At 41.3% G+C, this 20338-nt stretch overlaps 1 protein-coding gene across 3 annotated transcripts in view; it reads right to left on the bottom strand.

Annotated features, from left to right (window-relative positions):
- DCLRE1C (DNA cross-link repair 1C) overlaps positions 1-20338 on the bottom strand; it is a 66583-nt gene that overhangs the window by 34063 nt on the left and 12182 nt on the right. For all 3 annotated transcript variants that reach the window (XR_013959201.1, XM_080644661.1, XM_080644662.1), the window contains 5 exons: positions 18652-18707; positions 18009-18110; positions 17323-17395; positions 16547-16687; positions 12469-12570 (listed from right to left, as the gene is read on the bottom strand). Coding sequence is in view for 2 of the 3 variants with exons in the window: in XM_080644661.1 (XP_080500787.1) it covers positions 12469-12570; positions 16547-16687; positions 17323-17395; positions 18009-18110; positions 18652-18707 (474 nt within the window). In the remaining variant the exon portion in view is untranslated. The remainder of the gene's footprint in view (positions 1-12468; positions 12571-16546; positions 16688-17322; positions 17396-18008; positions 18111-18651; positions 18708-20338) is intronic.

Below are 20338 nucleotides of genomic sequence, written 5' to 3'. Positions count from 1 at the left end.
TGCACGTCATTTGTCACACATCATCCAGAGCCTTTAGTGCTGCTTCCTCTGAGGCTTCGTATTAGCTGTCACAGGGCTCTGTGAGCTGTGCTCTGCTCAATATTTGTGACACTATGAAACTTAAGAAATCTCTTAAGCTGCTAAAAGTTGTTCAAAGCAAGTAGCCGTGTGGGAAATTACAGGTGTAGGTTACAAATTAAGCTACTTTGTGGGATGTGAGAAAACTCAGAGTGAAAAAAGAAATTGGCCAATTATAAGATTTGTGGGATATTAGGGAATCAAAGACTAAGTCCAACAGAAAAGGAGTTTTCATTTTTTTGTATCTACATTTTTTTATCCATCCACGAATTCTCTGGCTGTGTATATGTATGTGCATATATACACAAACAAATGATGAAATAAACTGCCCTGGCCAGTTAGCTCAGTTGGTTAGAGCACTATCCTGAGTTTGATCTCCAGTCAGGGAATATATAAGCATTCATAAATATATTTATGCATTCAATCAATGAATGCATAAATAAGTGGGACAACAAATTGATGTTTTTTCCCTCTCTCTCTCTTCCTCCCTCCCTCCTTTTAATAAATCAATAAATAAAAATTTAAAGAAAGAAAAACTCATGAATGCAAATTATAACATGCAGCCTAACTATCATCCAAGTAATTTCTTGTAGCTCTCCTACAGTAGTCTGAAGTAGAGTATTCCATTCTGCGGATAAGCTTGCTTTTTTTTTTTTCCCAAACTGGTGTGGCTCAGTGGTTAAATGTCGACCCAGGAACCAAGAGGTAACTGGTTAGATTCCAAGTCAGGGCACAAGCTGGGGTTATGGGCTCAATCCCCAGTAGGGGATGTGCAGGAGGCAGCCGATTGATTGATGCTATCTCTCATCGATGTTTCTATCTGTCCTTCTCCCTTCCCCTCTCTCTAAAAATCAATAAGATCATACTTTTTAAAAGAATTTTAAAAATTCAATTATGCTTTATTTTAGAGCAGAGCAACTTCACATTAGGTTTTTTGCCAATGAAGCCAATATTACTACCACAATGATTATCTAAGTATATAAAGGCAGCTTTTACTAAAATAAAAAGTACTCAGCATTTGAATGCTAAGATACATTAAAATTTAAAGGAAATTTTAAATCATGAATAATACCACTGCATCTGAAGATCACTAATTAGTTTTAGTGATGCAGAATGACTATATAAATTAAAATTTTAAAAACTGTTAAAGACAAATTCAAAACTTAATAACTGGCATTTACTAACAGAAGGGCATTTAATAAGAGGAAGTTTTGTGTGTGTCTGTGTGTGTTTTTTAATATATTTTATTGATTTTTTACAGAGAGGAAGGGAGAGGGATAGAGAGCCAGAAACATCGATGAGAGAGAAACATCGATCAGCTGCCTCCTGCACACCCCCCACCGGGGATGCACCCGCAACCAAGGAACATGCCCTTGACCGGAATCGAACCCGGGACCCTTCAGTCCGCAGGCCAATGCTCTATCCACTGAGCCAAACTGGTTTCGGCTAATAAGAGGAAGTTTTATGGCGGCATTAAAAACAAAATACAAGTTGAGTTGCAAAGATACTAGAAGCATTCATTTAAAATTAGACCAGCAAAACATGTAACTATTTCAAAATTCAAAGCAAAGTTATATCTAGATATTTATCTCAAATGAGAAGAAAAATATTTATAAATGTGCACGTCATGAGGTTCAAAAATATCAATGGATTGTAAATGTTTTCTTAAATCATAAGCTCTAATACTTCACTAATTTCATCATAAATAAATTATTCATTACATAATTCATTACAGATTAACATGTATGTCACTAAAAAACCATAATTATTTGTGTATATTTACTAATTATGAAGTTTATGGGAAATAGAACCCAATAATAGACAGTTACATGAACCTGGGCTAATAACGTATTTCTCAGCCTCAGTTTTTAGATTTGTAATTGAAGAGCCTCAAAAATGAAATTTCTGAGGTTCTTTCAAGACCTAAAATTCTGTTTCTATTGGATCCCACACACAATATAAAAAGTGAGATTAAAAATGGCAGCAGAGTAAGTGGATGCTGCACAGATATGGTCCCAGGAACAAACTGGAAATACAACTAAAATACAAAAAACTTCCTGAATAATCAACATTAGACTCACTGGAGAGAACCCTGATAACCGAGGACTGAAAGTGGATACCGCACAGAGATTGATAGGAGGAGTGGAGGCAGGAAAGGGTTGATGGGTGCCCACAGACAGCAACTGAAGGTCTGGAGAGGTATCTCAACTGTGGGGGGTTACCACTGAGAACTCTGGGATCTAATCCCCACCCAGGACCCCACAGCAGAGAGCACCAGAACTGAGAAGGGTACCCACATAACATCTAGCTGTGAAAAGCAGCAGGGCTGCTGTCTGCGGGGGAGAGATGGCTGGAAATTCAGGCACATGCTTAAAGGGCCAACGCACAAAATTCCTTGTGGAGTCACCCATCTTGTGCACTGACAAAGATAGGGCAGAGTGTAAGGCAGCTGGGTAAGCAGAAGCCAGGATCGGGGGGTTAGAGCTCAAAAGGCAGACAACACCCCGATTTCCTATGCTGAGTCATTCCCTCATGCTCTGGAAGTCATCTTTCTCATGCAGACATTTGCTAAACGGGTGACCTTGCCTGAGGGAAAGACAGTTGATCCACCCTATTGGAAAACACCTTGCCCCCACAGTGGAGAGTTGCTTAGGCCCATTAACACATTGTGGACCAGTAGTTTTATTGCTAGCTTTACCCAGTGGCCAGATAAGTTTCTATTGAACGAGTACAAAAAACCTTTTACATAAATGTTAAAGGCACGCTTTAAAATTAAATACCCATTGCATTTTGAAGTTATTTATTACATGATCTTACAAGCTAATGTCTTTTTAAAGTATGATACTTTCTAAAACACTGTGTAATATGAAGCGAGAATTCTTGTGATCCGTCTGCAATGTGTTAAGAGACTGAGAATAACAATTAGCCTCTAGGGCCTAGAGTCTAGGCAGAAGCAATTGCCCTACCCCAGAGGTCGGCAAACTGCAGCTCGCGAGCCACATGCGGCTCTTTGGCCCCTTGAGTTTTTAGCAAAGGCCAGTTTAGGAGTACCCTACATAAATTTGGCTCTCAAAAGAAATTTCAATCGTTGTACTGTTGATACTTGGCTCTGTTGACTAATGAGTTTGCCGACCACTGCCCTACCCTGTTGAAAAAAACTCTTGCCACACCTGTGGACGACTGCCTGAGGGCAATTCAAGACAAAATCCTATCAGTCTAGACCAGTGGTCAGCAAACTCATTAGTCAACAGAGCCAAATATCAACAGTACAATGACTGAAATTTCTTTTGAGAGCCAAATTTTTTAAACTTAAACTTCTTCTAACGCCACTTCTTCAAAATAGACTCGCCCAGGCCATGGTATTTTGTGAAAGAGCCACCCTCAAGGGGCCAAAGTGCCGCATATGGCTCATGAGCCGTAGTTTGCCAACCACTGGTCTAGACAGAGCATGCTCCTGAAGCTTTGAATCTTTGCCTGATCTAATTAGTCATAAGCAGTGTTTGACACTGTCCCACACTAGAGAATGATATGTGTAGCAGATCTACCTAATACACAGTCACAAACACAAACAGGCAGCAAAAATGAGGAGACAATGAAACAACTGCCAAATAAAAGAACAAGAGAATTCTCCAGAAGCAGAGATCAATGAAGTGGAGATAAGAAATTTATCTGATACAAAGTTCAGAATAATGATGGTAAAGATGCTCAGTAGCATGAGAAAAGATGTAGTAACTATGAAAACAGAAATAAAGAATGACATAGCATAAATAAAGAACACATTGGGAGGAATACACAACAGATAAGGGGAAGCTGAGGATCGAATCAGTGAATTAGAAGACTGTCTTAAAAAAAAATCACTCAGTTGGAGAACCAAAAAGAAAAAAAAACAATTAAAAAACAGGAGGACTGCTTAAGGGAGCAGTGAGACAATGTGAAACATAATAATATTCGAATAGCATGTGTGCCAGAAGAGTCAGAAAGGGAGAAAGAGATAGAGAACGTGTTTGAAGAAATAATGGCAGGAAAATTCCCTAACCTGGTAAAAGAAAAAGTCACACAAGTCCAGGAGGCACAGAGAACCCCAAGCAAGAAGAACCCAAACAGGCCCACACCCAGACACATCACAATTAAAATTCCAAAATTAAAGACAAAGAGAGAATCTTAAAGGCAGCAAGAGAAAAGCAAACTGTTGCCTACAAAGGAGCTTCAATAAGGCTGACACCTGATTTCTCATCAGAAACTCTACAGGCCAGAAGGGAATGGCAAGAAGTACTCAAGTTAATGGAAAACAAGGATCTCAAACCAAGATTACTATATCCAGCAAGGCTATCATTCAAAATAAGAAGATCAAATAAAGAGCTTACCAGACCAAAAAAAAGGCTAAAGCAGTATATCACCAAGCCAGCATTACAAGAAATGCTAAAGAGACTGCTGTAATGAGAAGAAGAAATAGAGAAACCTAGGCATACAGAATTAAAATGGCAACAAATAAGTACCTATCAATAATAACCCTAAATGTAAATAGATTAAATGTTCCAATCAAAAGGCATAGGGTAGCTGAATGAATACAAAAATATGACCCAATTATATGCTGTCTACAAGAAACCCACCTCAAAACAAAAGACATACACAGGAAGAGAGTGAAGGGATGGAAAAAATTTTTCCATGCAAATGGAAAAGAAAAAATAACCAGAGTAGCAATACTCATATCAGACAAAATAGACTTCAAACTGAAGGCAATCACAAGAGACAACAAAGGTCACTACATAATACTAAAAGGATCGATTTAACAAGAGGATATAACCCTGGTAAACACATATGCACCCAATATAGGGGCACCTAAATATATAAGAAAAACCTTTAGAGGACCTTAATGGAGAGATCGACAACAATACAGTCATAGTAAGGGACTTTTAAAACCCCGCTGACTTCACTGGGTAGATCTTCCAGACAAAAACTTAACAAGGAAACAGTGACTCTAAAGGACACACTGGATCAGATGGATTTAATTGACTTTATAGAACAGTTCACCCAAAGCTGCAGAATATACATTGTTCTCAAGTGCACAAGGATAATTCACAAAGATAGACCACATGTTAGGACACAAAACAAGTCTCTACAAGTTCAAGAAGATTGAAATTGCCTAGCTAGTTTGGCTCAGTGGATAGAGTGTCAGACTGTGGACTGAAGGGTCCCGGGTTCAATTCTGATCCAGGGCACATGCCCGGGTTGCAGGCTAAAACCCATGTAAGGGGTGTGTGGAGGCAGCCGATCAATGATCTCTCTCATCATTGATGTTTCTATCTCTCTCTCCCTCTACGTTTCTCTCTGAAATCAATAAAAAACATTTTTTTAAAAAAAAGAAGATTGAAATCATATCAAGCATCTTCTCAGATCACAGTGGACTGAAATTAGAAATTAACTACAGTAAAAACACCCCAAAACATTCAAACACATGGAGACTAAATAGCATGCTATTAAACAATGAATGGGTTAGCAACAAGAAAGAAAAAAAAACTTCCTGGAAACAAATGAAAATGAACACACAACAACCCAAAATCTCTGGGACACAGCAAAAGCAGTCCCAAGAGGGAAGTTCAAAGCACTACCAGCCTACCTCAAAAAAAATAAGAAAAATAACAATAAATTAACCCTACAACTTGAAGAACTAGAAAGAGAATAACAAGGAAAGCCCAGAGTAAGTAGAAGGAAGGAAATAATAAAGATTAGAGCTGAAATAAATGACACAGAGACTAAAAAAACAATAATAAAAAAAAAATCAATGAAACCAAGACCTGGTTCTTTGAAAAGATAAAAAAAAATTGATAAACCGTTAGCCAGACTCATCAAGAAACAAAGATAGAGGGCCCAAATAAATAAAATCAGAAATGGAAAGTGGAGAAGTAACCATCTGACAACACAGAAATACAAAGGATTGTAAGGAAATATTATGAACTACTATATGCCAACAAGCTGGACAATGTGGATGAAAAGGACAAATTCCTAGAAAACTACAATCTCTCAAAACTGAATCAGAAAACCTGAACAGGCCAATAACAATAGATGAAATAGAAGCAGTAATCAAAAAAAACTCCCAGCAAACAAAAGCCTGGGTTTGGACGGTTTGGGGAGTTTTACCAAATATTCAAAGAAGAACTAACACCTATCCTCCTCAAACTATTCCAAAAAATCCAAGAGGAAGGAACACTTCCAAGCACTTTATATGAGGCCAGCATTACCATAATTCCACAACCAGATAAACACTACAAAGAAAGAGAATTACAAGCCAATATCCCTGATAAACATAAATACTAAAATCCTCAACAAAATATTAGCAAATCACATCCAGCAATATATTAAAAAGATCATACACCATGATCAAGTGGGATTTATTCCAGGGGTGCAAAGTTGGTACAATATTTGCAAATCAGTAAACATGATACATCACATAAACAAACTGAAAGAAAAAAATCAATGACCATAATCAATAGATGCAGAAAAAAGCATGTGACAAAATCCAACACTCATTTTTGACAAAAACTCTCAGTAAAGGGGAGAAACCAAGATGGCGGCATAGGTAAGCACCTAAACTGCTGCCTCGCACAACAATTTCAAAACTACAACTGAAAGACAGAACGGACACCATCCAGAACCACAGGAAAGCTGGCTGAGTGAAAATTCTACAACTAGAAGGAAAGAGAAAAGCTCACAGAGAATTGGAGGTACGGCAAAGGGTCTTTGTGCGCGCAGAGAGGAAGGGCGGCTGAGAGCCTGGCTGACTTTCTCTGGCGGAAGGGGGAAGGAAGCCCCCGACCGCACTGAACCCCAGTTCTGACTGCACTGAACCCCAGTTCCGGGTGAGACCCTGGGGACCCACGCTCTTACGGGGGGAGTCTGGACTCTCGGGCGGAGACTCGGGAGCCGGGGAAGGCGGAGGTCTGAAGCCGCGCACGTGCGCACAAGGGCAAGGCTGATGGGAAGCCAAGACTGTCTGCTCTGCCCTGAGACCCCACCCCATCCAAGCTGAGCACAGAGGCTATTGCAATTTGGCAAGTCTAATCCTATAAGGCTGTCTCCAGCACCGAACTTCTCCCAGCATAGACACAGCTGATCCTTACAGCCAACTGGCCTTCAGGTCAATTCCTCCCAGTGATACCAACAACAATCAAGACTTAATTACAACAAGGCTGTACACACAGTCCACAAAGGGGTGCACCAAGAGTGTCCACCTCAGGTTAACTGGGGAGGCTGACCCACTGGTCCATATAGGAAACCTAGCACACATATCTACCCTACCAACTCAGGGAAGCAGTGAAAATGCGGCGTCAAAGAAACAGATCACAAACGAAAGAAAGGGAGGAAAGCAAATGACTGGATATAGAATTCAAAACCACGGTTATAAGGCTTTTCAAGAATATCCTAGAAAAGGCCGATAAATATAACGAGACCCTTGAAGATATGAAAAAGGACCAACTAGAAATTAAACATACACTGACTGAAATAAAAAATATTATACAGAGACCCAAAAACAGACTAGAGGAACACAAGAATCAAGTCAAAAAATTGAAATACAAAGAAGCAAAAAACACTCAACTGAAAAAGCAAAAAGCAAAAAAAAAATCCAAAAAGTTGAAGATAGTGTAAGAAGACTCTGGTACAACTTCAAGCGTACCAACATCAGAATTATGGGGGTGCCAGAAGAAGAGAGAGAGCAAGATACTGAAAACCTATTTGAAGAAATAATGACAGAAAACTTCCCCCACCTGGTGAAAGAAATAGACTTACAAGTCCAGGAAGCGCAGAGAACCCCAAACAAAAGGAATCCAAAGAGGACCAAGACACATCATAATTAAAATGCCAAGAGCAAAAGACAAAGAGAGAATATTAAAAGCAGCAAGAGAAAAACAGTTAGTTACCTACAAGGGAGCACCCATACAACTGTCAGCTGATTTCTCAACAGAAACTACGCAGGCCAGACGGGAGTGGCAAGAAATTTTCAATGTGATGAATAGCAAGAACCTACAACCAAGATTACTCTACCCAGCAAAGCTATCATTCAGAATTGAAGGGCAGATAAAGAGCTTCACAGATAAGAAAAAGCTAAAGGAGTTCATCACCACCAAACCAGTATTATATGAAATGCTGAAAGGTATTCTTAAAGAAAAGGAAGAAGAAAAAAGTCAAGATAAAAATTATGAACAACAAATACATATCTATCAACAAGTGAACCTAAAAATCAAGTGAATTAAAAAACCTGAGGAACAGAATAATCTGGTGAATATAATAGAATCAGGGGCATAGAAAGAAAGTGGAATGCCGAAACCGGTTTGGCTCAATGGATAGAGCGTCAGCCTACAGACTGAAGGGTCCCAGGTTCGATTCCGGTCAAGGGCACGTGCCTTGGTTGCGGGCACATCCCCAGTAGGAGGTGTGCAGGAGGTAGCTGATCGATGTTTCTCTCTCATTGATGTTTCTAACTCTCTATCCCTCTCCCTTCCTCTCCATAAAATATCAATAAAATACATTTAAAAAAAAAAAAGAAAGAAAGGGAGTGGAATGATAATTCTCAGGGGGAAAGGGGTAGAGGGGGCTCAGGAAGAGACTGGACAAAAATCATACACCTATGGATGAGGACAGTGGAGGGGAGGTAAGGACAGAAGGTGGGGTGGGAACCAGGTGGAGGGGAGCTATGGGGGGGAAAAGGAGAAACAATTGTAATAATCTGAATAAAGATTTATTTTAAAAAAATAAAAAAATAAAATAAAATAAAATTCTCTCTCAAAAAAAAAAAAAAACTCTCAGTAAAGTAGGAATAGAGGGAGCATATCTCAACATGATAAAGGCCATAGATGATAAACCTATAGTGAACATCATAGTCAGTGGGCAAAAACTAAAACCATTTCCCTTAAGAACAGGAACAAAACAGGGATGTCCGCTTTCACCACTCTTATTCAAGAGTAGTGACCCGATGAACGAAATTCGTGCACATTAAAAGGGATTAATTAGAGGAAATAATTTAATATTGCTATGTGCCCTTTCTCTATAATAGAAGTGTCAGAGATGAAAGAAAATTAGTAAAATGTTTATGAAAACCTTCCTCCTGTCAGAATCTGGGGCTCACCACAGGAACCAGAGTCAAGTCCCTACCCACCCACATGCACCTCAAAATCACGTGAGACCCAGACCCAGCCAGTCCCCCCACATTGGGCTAGATGCAGACCCAGCCAGTCCCACCCTTGTCAAGCCCTGCTGGGCAGGGGGTGTAGCCTCAGGTCCCCTGGCCTGGCGCCAGGATGGGGGGCGTGGCCTGAGGTCTCCCAGCCCAGACCAGGGCGGGGAGCATGCCTTGAAGTCCTCCGTCAAGCCCTGCCAGGTGGGGGACACGGCCTGAGATCCCCTGTCAAGCCCCGCTGGGTGGGAGGCATGGCCTGAGGTCCCCTGTCAAGCCCCGCCAGGCGGGGAGGCACAGCCTCAGGTCCCCCAGCCCAGCACCAGGATGGGGGTGCAGCCTCAGGTCCCCAGTCAAGCCCCACTAGCAGGGGGGCACAGCCTCAGGACCCCCGTCAAGCCCTGCTGGGCAGGGGCATGGCCTGAGTTCCCCCGACCTAGCACTGGGGGTGTACCTTGAGGTCCCCCGTCAAGCCCCACTGGGTGGGGGGCACAGCCTGAGGTCCCCTGTCAAGCCCATCCAGGCAGGGGGGCACAGCCTCAGGTCCCCTGGCCTGGTTCTGGGGTGGGGGGCGTGGCCTGAGGTCCCCCAGCCTGGCGCTGGGGCGGGGGGAGCAGTCTGAGGTCCCCTAGCCCAGCACCAGGATGGGAAGCACACCTTGAGGTCCCCCATCAAGCCCCACCGTGTGGGGGGCGTGGCCTAAAGTCCCCTGTCAAGCCCCACCTGGTGGTGGGCGCGGCCTGAGGTCTCCTGGCCTGGCACTGGGGCGGAGGAAGCAGCTGAGGTCCCCTAGCCCAGCACCAGGACGGGAAGCACCTTGAGGTCCCCTGTCAAGCCCCGCCGGGTGGGGGGCGTGGCCTGAGGTCCCCTGTCAAGTCCTGCCGGGTTGGGGGCATGGCCTGAGATCCCCTGTCAAGCCCTGCCAGGTGAGGGACACAGCCTGAGGTCCCCTGTCAAGCCCCACAGGGGCGGGGGAGGGCGTAGCCTCAGGTCCCTGCTAATTGCTCGTTAAGGCTCCTTATGGGAACTTGGCCTCAGCTGTGGGTGCAGCCATCTTTGTGACGGAGTGATGGTCAATTAGCACATTCCCTCTTTATTAGATAGGATAGTACTGGAAGTCCTAGCCACAGCGATCGGACAAAAGAAGAAATAAAAGGCATCCAAATTGGAAAGGAAGAAGTAAAACACTAATTATTCATAAATGACATGATACTGTACACAGAAACCCTAAAGCCTCCACCAAAAAGCTACCAGATTTAATAAATGAATTTGGCAATGTAGCAGGATACAAAATCAACACCCAAAAATTGATGGCTTTTTTATACCCCAATAATGACTTCTCAGAAAGAGACACTAAACAAACAATCCCTTTTACCACTGCAACAAAAAAATTTAAAATACTTAGGAATAAACTTAACCAAGGAGGCAAAAGACCTGTATTTGGAAAACTACAGGACGTTGGAAAAAAGAGACAGAAGAAGATATAAACAAGTGGAAGAATATACTTTGTTCATGGATTAGTTGAATCAACATCATTAAAATGTCCATTCTACCCAAGGCAATCTATAGATGCAATGTAATCCCTATTAAAATACCAACAGCATATCTCACAGATCCAGAACAAATATTCCAAAAATTTATATGGCACCAAAAAAGACCTCAAATAGCCACAGCAATCTTGAGAAAGAAGAACAAAGTTGGAGGAATCACAATACCAGATTTCAAGTTATACTACAAAGCCACTGTAATCAAAACAGCCTGGTACTGGCACAAGAACAGGCATATAGATCAATGGAACAGAACAAACTGACTCAAGCCATTATGCTCAATTATTTTTTGACAAAGGAGGCAAGAACATACAATGGAGTCAAGACAGTCTCTTCAATAAACGGTTTTGGGAAAATTGGACAGATACATGTAAAAAAATGAAACTAGACCACCAACTTAGACCATACACAAGAATAAACTCAAAATGGTTATAAAAGACTTAAATGTACGTCATGAAATCATAAAAATCCTAGAAGAAACCATAGGCAGCAAAATCTTAGATATCTCTCATAGCAATATGTTTACATCTCCTAGGGCAAAGAAAACTAAGGAGAAAATAAACAAATGGGGTACATCAAAATAAAAAGCTTCTGCACAGCAAAAGAAACCATCAAGAAAATGAAAAGGGAGCCCATTATATGGGAGAACATATTTGACAATGATACATCTGATAAAGGGTTAATATCCAAAATATATAAGGAACTCATACAACTTAACAGAAGGAAGACAAACAATCCAATTAAAAAATGGGCAAAGGACCTAAATAGATACACTTCTCTAAAGAGAACATACAATGACCAACAGACATATAAAAAAATGCTCAAAGTCATTGATCATCAGAGAGATGCAAATTAAAACAACAATGAGGTATCACCTCACACCTATCAGAATGGGTACCATCAACAAATCAACAAATGACAAATGCTGGCAAGAATGTGGAAAAAAGGGAACCCTTGTACACTGCTGGTGGGAATGCAGACTAGTGTAGCCATTATAAAAAACAGTATGAAGTTTCCTCAAAAAATTAAATATGGAACTGCCATTTGACCCAGTGATCCCTCTTCTAGGAATATATCCTAAGAAACCCGAAATACCAATCAGAAAGAATGTATGCACCCCTATGTTCATAGAAGCACAATTTACAATAGCTGAGATCTGGAAATAGCCCAAGTCCCCATCAGTAGATTAGTGGATAAAAAAGCTGTGGTACATTTATACCATGGAATACTATGCAGCAGTGAAAAAGAAGAATCTTTTACCTTTTGAGACAGCATGGAGGGACTTGAAGAGTATCATGCTAAGTAAAATAAGTCAGTCAAAGAAAGACAAGTATCACATGATCTCACTCATATGTGGAATCTAAGTAAAAAAATAAACTAATGAACGGAGTGGTTCCAGAGACATGGAAGCATGGAACAGAGAGCAGAATCTCAGATGGAAGGCTGGGGAGGGTGTGTGGGTGGGAGGTAATCAACCAAGGACCTTGTATGCGTATATGCATGGCCCATGGGCACAGACAATGCAGAGGTGAGGGTCTGGGGCAGGGGGCTGGGACAGGCTGAAGGGCATCAATGGGGGGAAAAAGAGGACATATGTAATACTTTCAACAATAAAGAATTATTTAAATATATATAAGTAAATAAAACCACTATAAAAGGCAATTTACTCTGTACCTTAGGATGGCGACAAGCATGGATCTGAGTGCTGCGGTCTGTGGTAAGATGATGAAGAATGTCAGGCATGTTTCGAAACATGTCTAATTTATCCACATGAACCTGAGGAAAATTAGATAAGAAAATTATTTGATCTGTAATTCCTACAAATAAATTATTTGAGAGTAATTATGCAGAGATAAATAATCCAGTTAGGGAACTCTTCTTTCTTGAAACCTAGTTTTTGGCATTTCAGTGCACATTAGTATTCTGTCAGGATGTCAACAGGCAAAGGACAAAGGTCATATTCCCACCAGTCAGTGTTACCACCTATTGGTGGTGGTAAGAAAAAATTCTGGAGATTCAATTGGTGGATTTCAGTCCTTTGGTCCACTGAGTCATTCAATTAATATCTATTCTACACCTACTATATATCAAGCTTTATTCTAAATACTAAAGGCCCGATGCATGAAATTCATGCAAGAGTAGGTCTTCCTTCACCCCACTGCTGGCACCGGCTTCCCTCTGGCACCCAGGATCCGGCTTCTCTTGCAGCCCCAGCTTCGTCTGGAAGGTAGTCCAGAAGGACGTCTGGTCTAATCAGCATATAAAGCTTTTATTATTATAGACTAGAGGCCCAGTACATGAAATTCGTGCATGGGTGGGGGGGGGTCCCTCAGCCAGGCCTGCACCCTCTCCAATCTGGGACCCCTCGGGGGATGTCCGACTGCCGGTTTAGGCTAACTACCTCTGCCTGCCAGCCTGATCGCCCCTAACTTGCCCCCCTGCTGGCCTGATCACCCCTAACTGCCTCTGCCTCAGCTCCCGTCCTAAGCCACAGTCTGGCCTCCCACTGCAGGAGGCGACCTGGCGGAGGCCACTGTGGGCCTGAGCCTGGGCCCTTTGTAGCCGCCAGTGTCTGCCTGAGCTTTGGCCCTTCGCAGCCGCACCTCAGCCCTCACAGCTGCTGCAGCTTTGGTCCGGAAGGATGTCCAGAAGGTTGTCTGGAAGACATCTGCCCTAATTAGCATGTTACCCTTTTATTAGTATAGATTAGATATACAGCAGTGAACGCAGCAGATAAAAGCAATCAAAAATCTGCCCTAGCCAGTTTTGCTCTGTGGATAGAGCATTGGCCCTTGGACTGAAGGGTCAGGTTTGATTCTGGTCAAGGGCACGTACGTTGGTTGCAGGCCCAATCTCCGGCCCAGTTGGGGCACGTGTGGGAGGCAACCAATCAATGTGTCTCAATCAATGTTTCTCTGGCCGAAACCGGTTTGGCTCAGTGGATAGAGCGTCGGCCTGCGGACTGAGGGGTCCCGGGTTCGATTCCGGTCAAGGGCATGTACCTTGGTTGTGGGCACATCCCCAGTGGGAGATGTGCAGGAGGCAGCTGATCGATGTTTCTCTCTCATCGATGTTTCTGGCTCTCTGTCCCTCTCCCTTCCTCTCTGTGGAATGTCAATGGAATGTATTTAAAAAAAAAAAAAAAATGTTCCTCTGTCTCTCACCCTCCCTTCCACTCTTTCACTCTCTAAATATCAATGAGGGGGGAAATGTATCCTCGGTTGAGGATTAACAAAACAAAAAAAGAATCACTCACGAACATAGGCAGGGGGAAGAGAGCTGGACTAGGAAGCAGAGACCCATCCTCCCTTACCACACACCTCTTTACTGGATGAAAACGGGGAGGGCAGAAGCAGAGAAAACAAAAAACCTTGGTCCCCTTTAGAATTTTAAGGCTAATACATTTTAAAGTACTAAAGCCAATGTATCAGTTTTACCTAAAGCTTCTAGCTAGTTCTTAACATCATCAGCAGGTTCTTGGAACTGAGCAAAATGACATAAAACAAAACCAATTTTTTACCATAGACTAGCTGATAAAAACAAGAGTTAAGTTCCTAAAGCATCTCATTGACATTATAATGAAACATTGAAAGAAACATTATTCAAGAACCTACTTACCTAAGTTGATATAAAGATTATGAAATGGCACCAAAAAAAGTATTCTCATTTTGAACAAAACAGATTAGAATAATGCCAAATTGCTGTGGCAATTAATACCAAGACAGGTATAAAAAGAATCCAAGCATAAACACTTACCCTGTGCCCTATTCCGCTCCCTATCTGTCTATTAAGGACTAAGAAGTAACAATGAATTTGCTTTTCTGGCCTCTCCAAAAAGGAGATAAAAAAAAGGGGGGGGGTGATATAGAAACTTTCATCCTCACAATAATAAAGAAGCCTGAAAAAATTGCCATAGATCATCGCTGAGGTTCCTTAGTCAAAAGCCTCACTGGTCTCCCTTTTTAAAATCCTGATCTGAAATTGCTTCTATTCCCCAAAAGAGATTAAGAGAGGACTCTCTGCAGGTTGACTGAGGTTCAGTGAAGGGCTGCTCTCCCCCATCCCCAATCCCTGCTCAGCCCATGGTTTCTTCCTGCAAGGCATGCAGAGCAGGAGCTTCCAGCCTGCTCAATTTCACACATCGCTAAAATTTACAAAACAAATTTTGGACTGGTAAATAGTCATTACCAGTATATTCTGCCAAGAAAGGACATGAGGGGGAAAACAGTGGATAATACATGTGTGTATGTACACACAACCTATTATCACTGTGATTCTGATTTAAAAGGCCATTTTAAGGAGAGGGGGTCAAGAAGAGGTTAACCAAAGAATGTACATGCATATAAGCATAGCCCATGGACACAGACAACAGTGCAGTGAAGGCCTGGAGTGGGGCAGAAGCCGGATGGAGAGGGGCCAAGGGAGGAAACTGGGGGACATCTGTAATACTCTCAACTATAAAAATAAATTTTAAAAAAACAGGATTTCTCACTTGAGGATTACAACAAGAATTATTTTTGTCTGCAGCATCTTAATTCCATTCAGACCCATATTTCTAACAGTTTTTTAAAAAAATCGATCATGTCTGTTATAAGATTGAAGTATATTACTACATCTGAATGGTGCTGCTACACAGCCCTTCATGGATGCAAATATTTACTTGATGGCCTCACTGAAAGGCTCAGCTTGTTGTAAAAAAATAAATAAAAGAAAATAGTTACAAAGGGAAAAAAAGGCAATTTTAACACCAAAAATCTCAGAATGAATGCAAATCCTTCCTAAAATGAAGAACTGGAAACTTTACACCAATATATTTGGACAGAAGGATTTAAGGAAGAAATAAATTAAGGAAAGAAGGACTTAGGAAGTCAAAGACTTATGAAGGAAGGAAGGAAGGAAGGGATGGAAGAATTTTAAAATTTCAAATGCAAAAAAACTGGATCTTTTTATTTAGTGAATTACTTTGTATATAATCCTTAAATTCTTTGCACAAGTTAGCTGGGGGGGTCTAAGCAAGGTAGAACTTAAATGCCCAAGTAATCCGGCACTCCGTTTATTCAGCACCGTTACCAAAAGCCCATCCTGTCTTAGGGGACAAGAGCAGAAGCCACAGGCTCCATGTGGCACAGCAGGAAGGGGCTCCCTGCTCAGCAGCACTCACAACACACACACTGGGTTTTCGGCCCAGAGTCCTGAGAGCCCAGCACTGGGCCATCGGGAAGGGAAAGGAAAACTCCCTCCCTGCCTGATCAGATCCAGATCCATAGAGACTCAGTGTTCTAGGACAGGTTTTAGACATTTTTACCATGACCCACAGTAAGAAATATGTTTTCCACAGTAATCCAGTACACATATACGTGTATTGTGTCCAATTCCCTCCATAAATGTTCATAAAATAATAATTACTCTGACTGCAAGCAATATACGCAAATATTCTCTAGTTCAAATTTATTCACAATGCTGGTCATAATCACTAAATTTATTTCACGGGCCATGGATTTTGAAAAAAATACTTTCTCTATGGGACATTTCAGCAATGGGTGCTTCCCAGCTATTTGGGTCACTGCCAAGTCCTCCCCTGTGGACATGAATAAACAAAGATGAAGTTACTTCAGAGGGGCTGCCAACCTGGGCCACACGTTTTGACAGGCTGTTTCCATCTTTGTTTTCAGTTTTGGTGGGGTTGGGATGGGGAGGAAAGGTGAAGTGGGGAGGATGAAAAGGAGCAGCAGAAAAGAAAGAGCTACCATACCTGGAGTCCAAATTCTTCACTAAGGTTGGTGAACAGATACTCATACCCGTACGCTGCTTTGCAGTTCAGCCACACGACATGGTATGGGCTCCGAGTGATCCAGCTCCGAACCAGCTCCAAAATTCCACTCAGACACTCTCCCTGGCAGGATGTTTCATTAAAAGGCATTTAACAATTTTAAGAATATCACTTACCCAGTGAAATAAGCCATTAAGAGAAAAACAAGTACCACATGATTTTACTTCTATGTGGAATCTAATGTAAAAAATAAACTAACAAAGTGGAGACAAACTCATGGTTACAGAGAACAGACAGACAGCTGTCAGAGGAGCAGGGGTTGAGAGCTGGGTGAGAAGTGAAGAGATTAAGCAAAGAAAATAAAAAGACTCATGAACACAGACAAAAGTATGGTTATTGAAGCGGGGAGGTAGAAGAGGATAAAGGGGGGTTAAATGGTGATGGAAGGAGACTTGACTTAGGGTGGTAAACACACAATACAATATGCAGATAATGTATTGTAGAACTGTATACCCAAATCATATACAATTTTATTAACCAATGTTACCCCAATAAATTCAACAACAAATAAATAAATAAATCTGAGATTATGAAAGTATTAAAAAAATATATCACACTTATACTTTCTTTCCATTCCCAACATTCCACAAATATTAATGCCAGTGGGGACAATTATGACCTCATTTGTTATCCCACAAAATTTCTACTAGAAATATGCCATGCCCAGGGTCTCACACCATTTCTCCAGAAAGACTTACTCGACTAGGAATTTGATAAAATTTGGGATCGCAGAAAGTAGTATCTAAGTAGACACTTTGGATGTCTTTCACCCTGGGGGGAAAAAAAACTGATGTTAAGCTAAAGCAGTGGTCGGCAAACTGCAGCTCGCGAGCCACATGCGGCTTGCGAGCCATGGTTTGCCGCTCTGTTGACTAATGAGTTTGCCAACCACTGACCTATACTCTCGATTCCAATAATTACAGGCTGTTGTTGTTCCTTGGGATTAAGCCCCTATCCCAGTGGTCGGCAAACTCATTAGTCAACAGAGCGGCAAACCGCGGCTCTGCGAGCCGCAGTTTGCTGACCACTGAGCTAATGCGAAATAAGCATCTAGAAAGTTTAAACCCTCAATTATTTCACAGGATGTTCCATTCCATTTTGGAGTATTTTGTTAAAACAACTTTGCTGAGAAGTGATTTCCATACAATAAAATATACAGATTTTGCACATATGGTTGATATGGTTCAGTGAAACTTAGACAAATTCACTTATCTACTATACCAATCAACACACAGAATGTTGTTGAAGAAAAATGTTTCAAGAATAAAAATTAGCTTTACTATTACAATCAAGTTTGATTTCTAAGAGAAGCAAAGGCTTGTATTTGGGGCAAACGGGGCAATAAAACTTTTTCAATGGTGCAGCCTTACACAAAGCCCAGTACCTGCCCCCACAATGCAGAAGCTCCATTCTGGCAGCTTCTCCTTTGGCCAATCTGAAGTCTCCTGTGTATAAGACAGTTCCATTATCACCCTGAAATAAAAACCTGTAAAGAAAATATATATTAGTCACTTCTCAGTCTCATACAAAACCCTAAGAAAGCAAATACTTATTCCACAGCAAATGTTTCCTGCCAAACACAGCCACTATGACCTAGTATTAATGGAATTTTAATAAGCTCTAAACCACACCAGGCACTCAGCTGCCACCTGTTCCATGGGATAGAAAAAAATGGCACATGAAAAGTCCACTGAGTTTGCAATAGATGTCCCCAGAAATATGTCAGCACTCTCAACTATATACTGAGATCATTCCTTATCATGGAGAGAAAAATCCATGTGATAGGAAAATGTAAAACCAATGGAGAAATAGCTATTAAAGACTTCCATGAAAAAGAAACCCATGTTTCAAACTTGATATTCACCTCAGCCTCCCAAGTTCAATTTGGAAACAAAGATTAAAGAAAGTGCCATAAAAATAATCAAATCTCCCTATACATATTAGTTGCTAGACCTTAAAAACGTATTTCTACAAATATTAGACAATTCTACATATAATAAAATGACTAAATAGATGAGTTCCCTTACATAACTGATCCTGGGCAATGACCAGCTGGTAAGAGAGTCACAACAATCTCTTCCTTCTAAAAAGAAAAATAAAGAAAAAATAATAAGTTATCATTAGGACCCAGCTAAATAAATCCCTCCTTAATAGAACATATTCAAGTACTTCTCAAGAATGTGCCTTTTCTCCTCATTTCCTCTCTCTCTCCAGACTCTGAAAACAAGTGGAATCCTTGCCACAAAATAGTTAAACATTGAGTTAAAATATTATACAACAAATGAACACTCGTGTACATACATAAGAGAAATGAACACGTAGGTCCACACAGAAACCTGTACATGAATGTTCAAAGCAGCATTATTCATACCAGCCAAAGAGAAGAAACAGTCCACAGATCTAGCAGATGATGAATGAATAAACAAAATGTGGTCTATCCATACAATGAGATAGTATTTGTCCATAAAAAGAAATGAAATACTGATATATACTACAACATGGATAAACCTTGAAAGCATTAGGTAAAGTGAAAGAAGTCACATTTGTCTGATGCAATTTATATGAAATTTCCAGAATAGGCAAATCTATAGAGACTTCAAGTAAAATAGTGGTTGCCAGGGGTTGAGGGGAGGAAGAATTAGGGAGTAACTGCTAATGGGTACAGGGTTTCTTTTGAGTGATGAAAATATTCTAAATTGATTATGGTGATGGATATATGTCTGCAAATATAATAAAAACCATTGAAATGTATACCTTAAGTGGGGTGAATTGTAAGGTATGTGAATTATATCTCATAAAGCTGTTATTTAAAAATAAATAAATAAATAAATAAAGCTTGGTGTAGCCTGGTCCCAAGTCACCATACTGCACACCATCCTGTTGGAGCTGAACCTGATGGGCAATACTGCCTCTCAGTCCTCAGGGCAGAGTGGGGACGAAGTAGGGGACGGAGTGGGCAGAGCTCTGGACACACCAGCTTCTCCCATAAGTCTAACTTCATTCATTCTGAAGGCCCCTTTAAAACAGGGTCTCCTACTGGTTAGAGCTGGAAACACAACACACACAAGCCACAGAGCACGAAAAGAAACATAAAGGGCCTGAGTGGGACAGAAGAGTCTGCTCAACAAGAGCTATCTGCTGCCTAGGGCCCAATTTTAAGAAAGCCTTTCACCAACATATGTCACAAGGTAGCAAGGCAATGAGATTAAGCTCCAAAACATGTCAGCTAACTGATTTCAGGTTGGCACTGAGAAAGGTTCAGGCCATCTTTTTAACCCACCCTAAAGTGGCTGTGCAGTCCCCCTCAGGACAATGATTTGATGAGGAGTACGTCAAATGCCTGATCCTCTTCAAAGAGGAAATGTGAAAAGTAGGGGCCGGTCTGATCACAGTCTCACAACAAAGGACACCCCTCAGAGTTCACCATGTCAACAAAGCAGGTTATAATCAGACTGTGGAACAAATATTCACTAGATTTGCCAAAAAATTAGGAAAATATGTCCTAGCTCTAGGTATAATTTGAGATAAAAACAGCAAATAAGCCCAGCCAGTGTGGCTCAGTGATTGAATGACAACCTATCAACCAGGAGGTGACGGTTCAATTCCCGATCAGGGCACATGCCCGGGTTGCAGGCTCGATCCCCAGTGTTGGGTGTGAAGGAGGTAGCTAATCACTGATTCTCTCTCATCATGGGTGTTTCTCTCTCTCCCTCT

Source organism: Plecotus auritus (assembly GCF_963455305.1).
Source record: "Plecotus auritus genome assembly, chromosome: 1".
Taxonomy (NCBI): domain Eukaryota; kingdom Metazoa; phylum Chordata; class Mammalia; order Chiroptera; family Vespertilionidae; genus Plecotus; species Plecotus auritus.
Note: the sequence above shows the minus strand (reverse complement) of the source record. Positions and strands in the feature narration are given on the sequence as shown.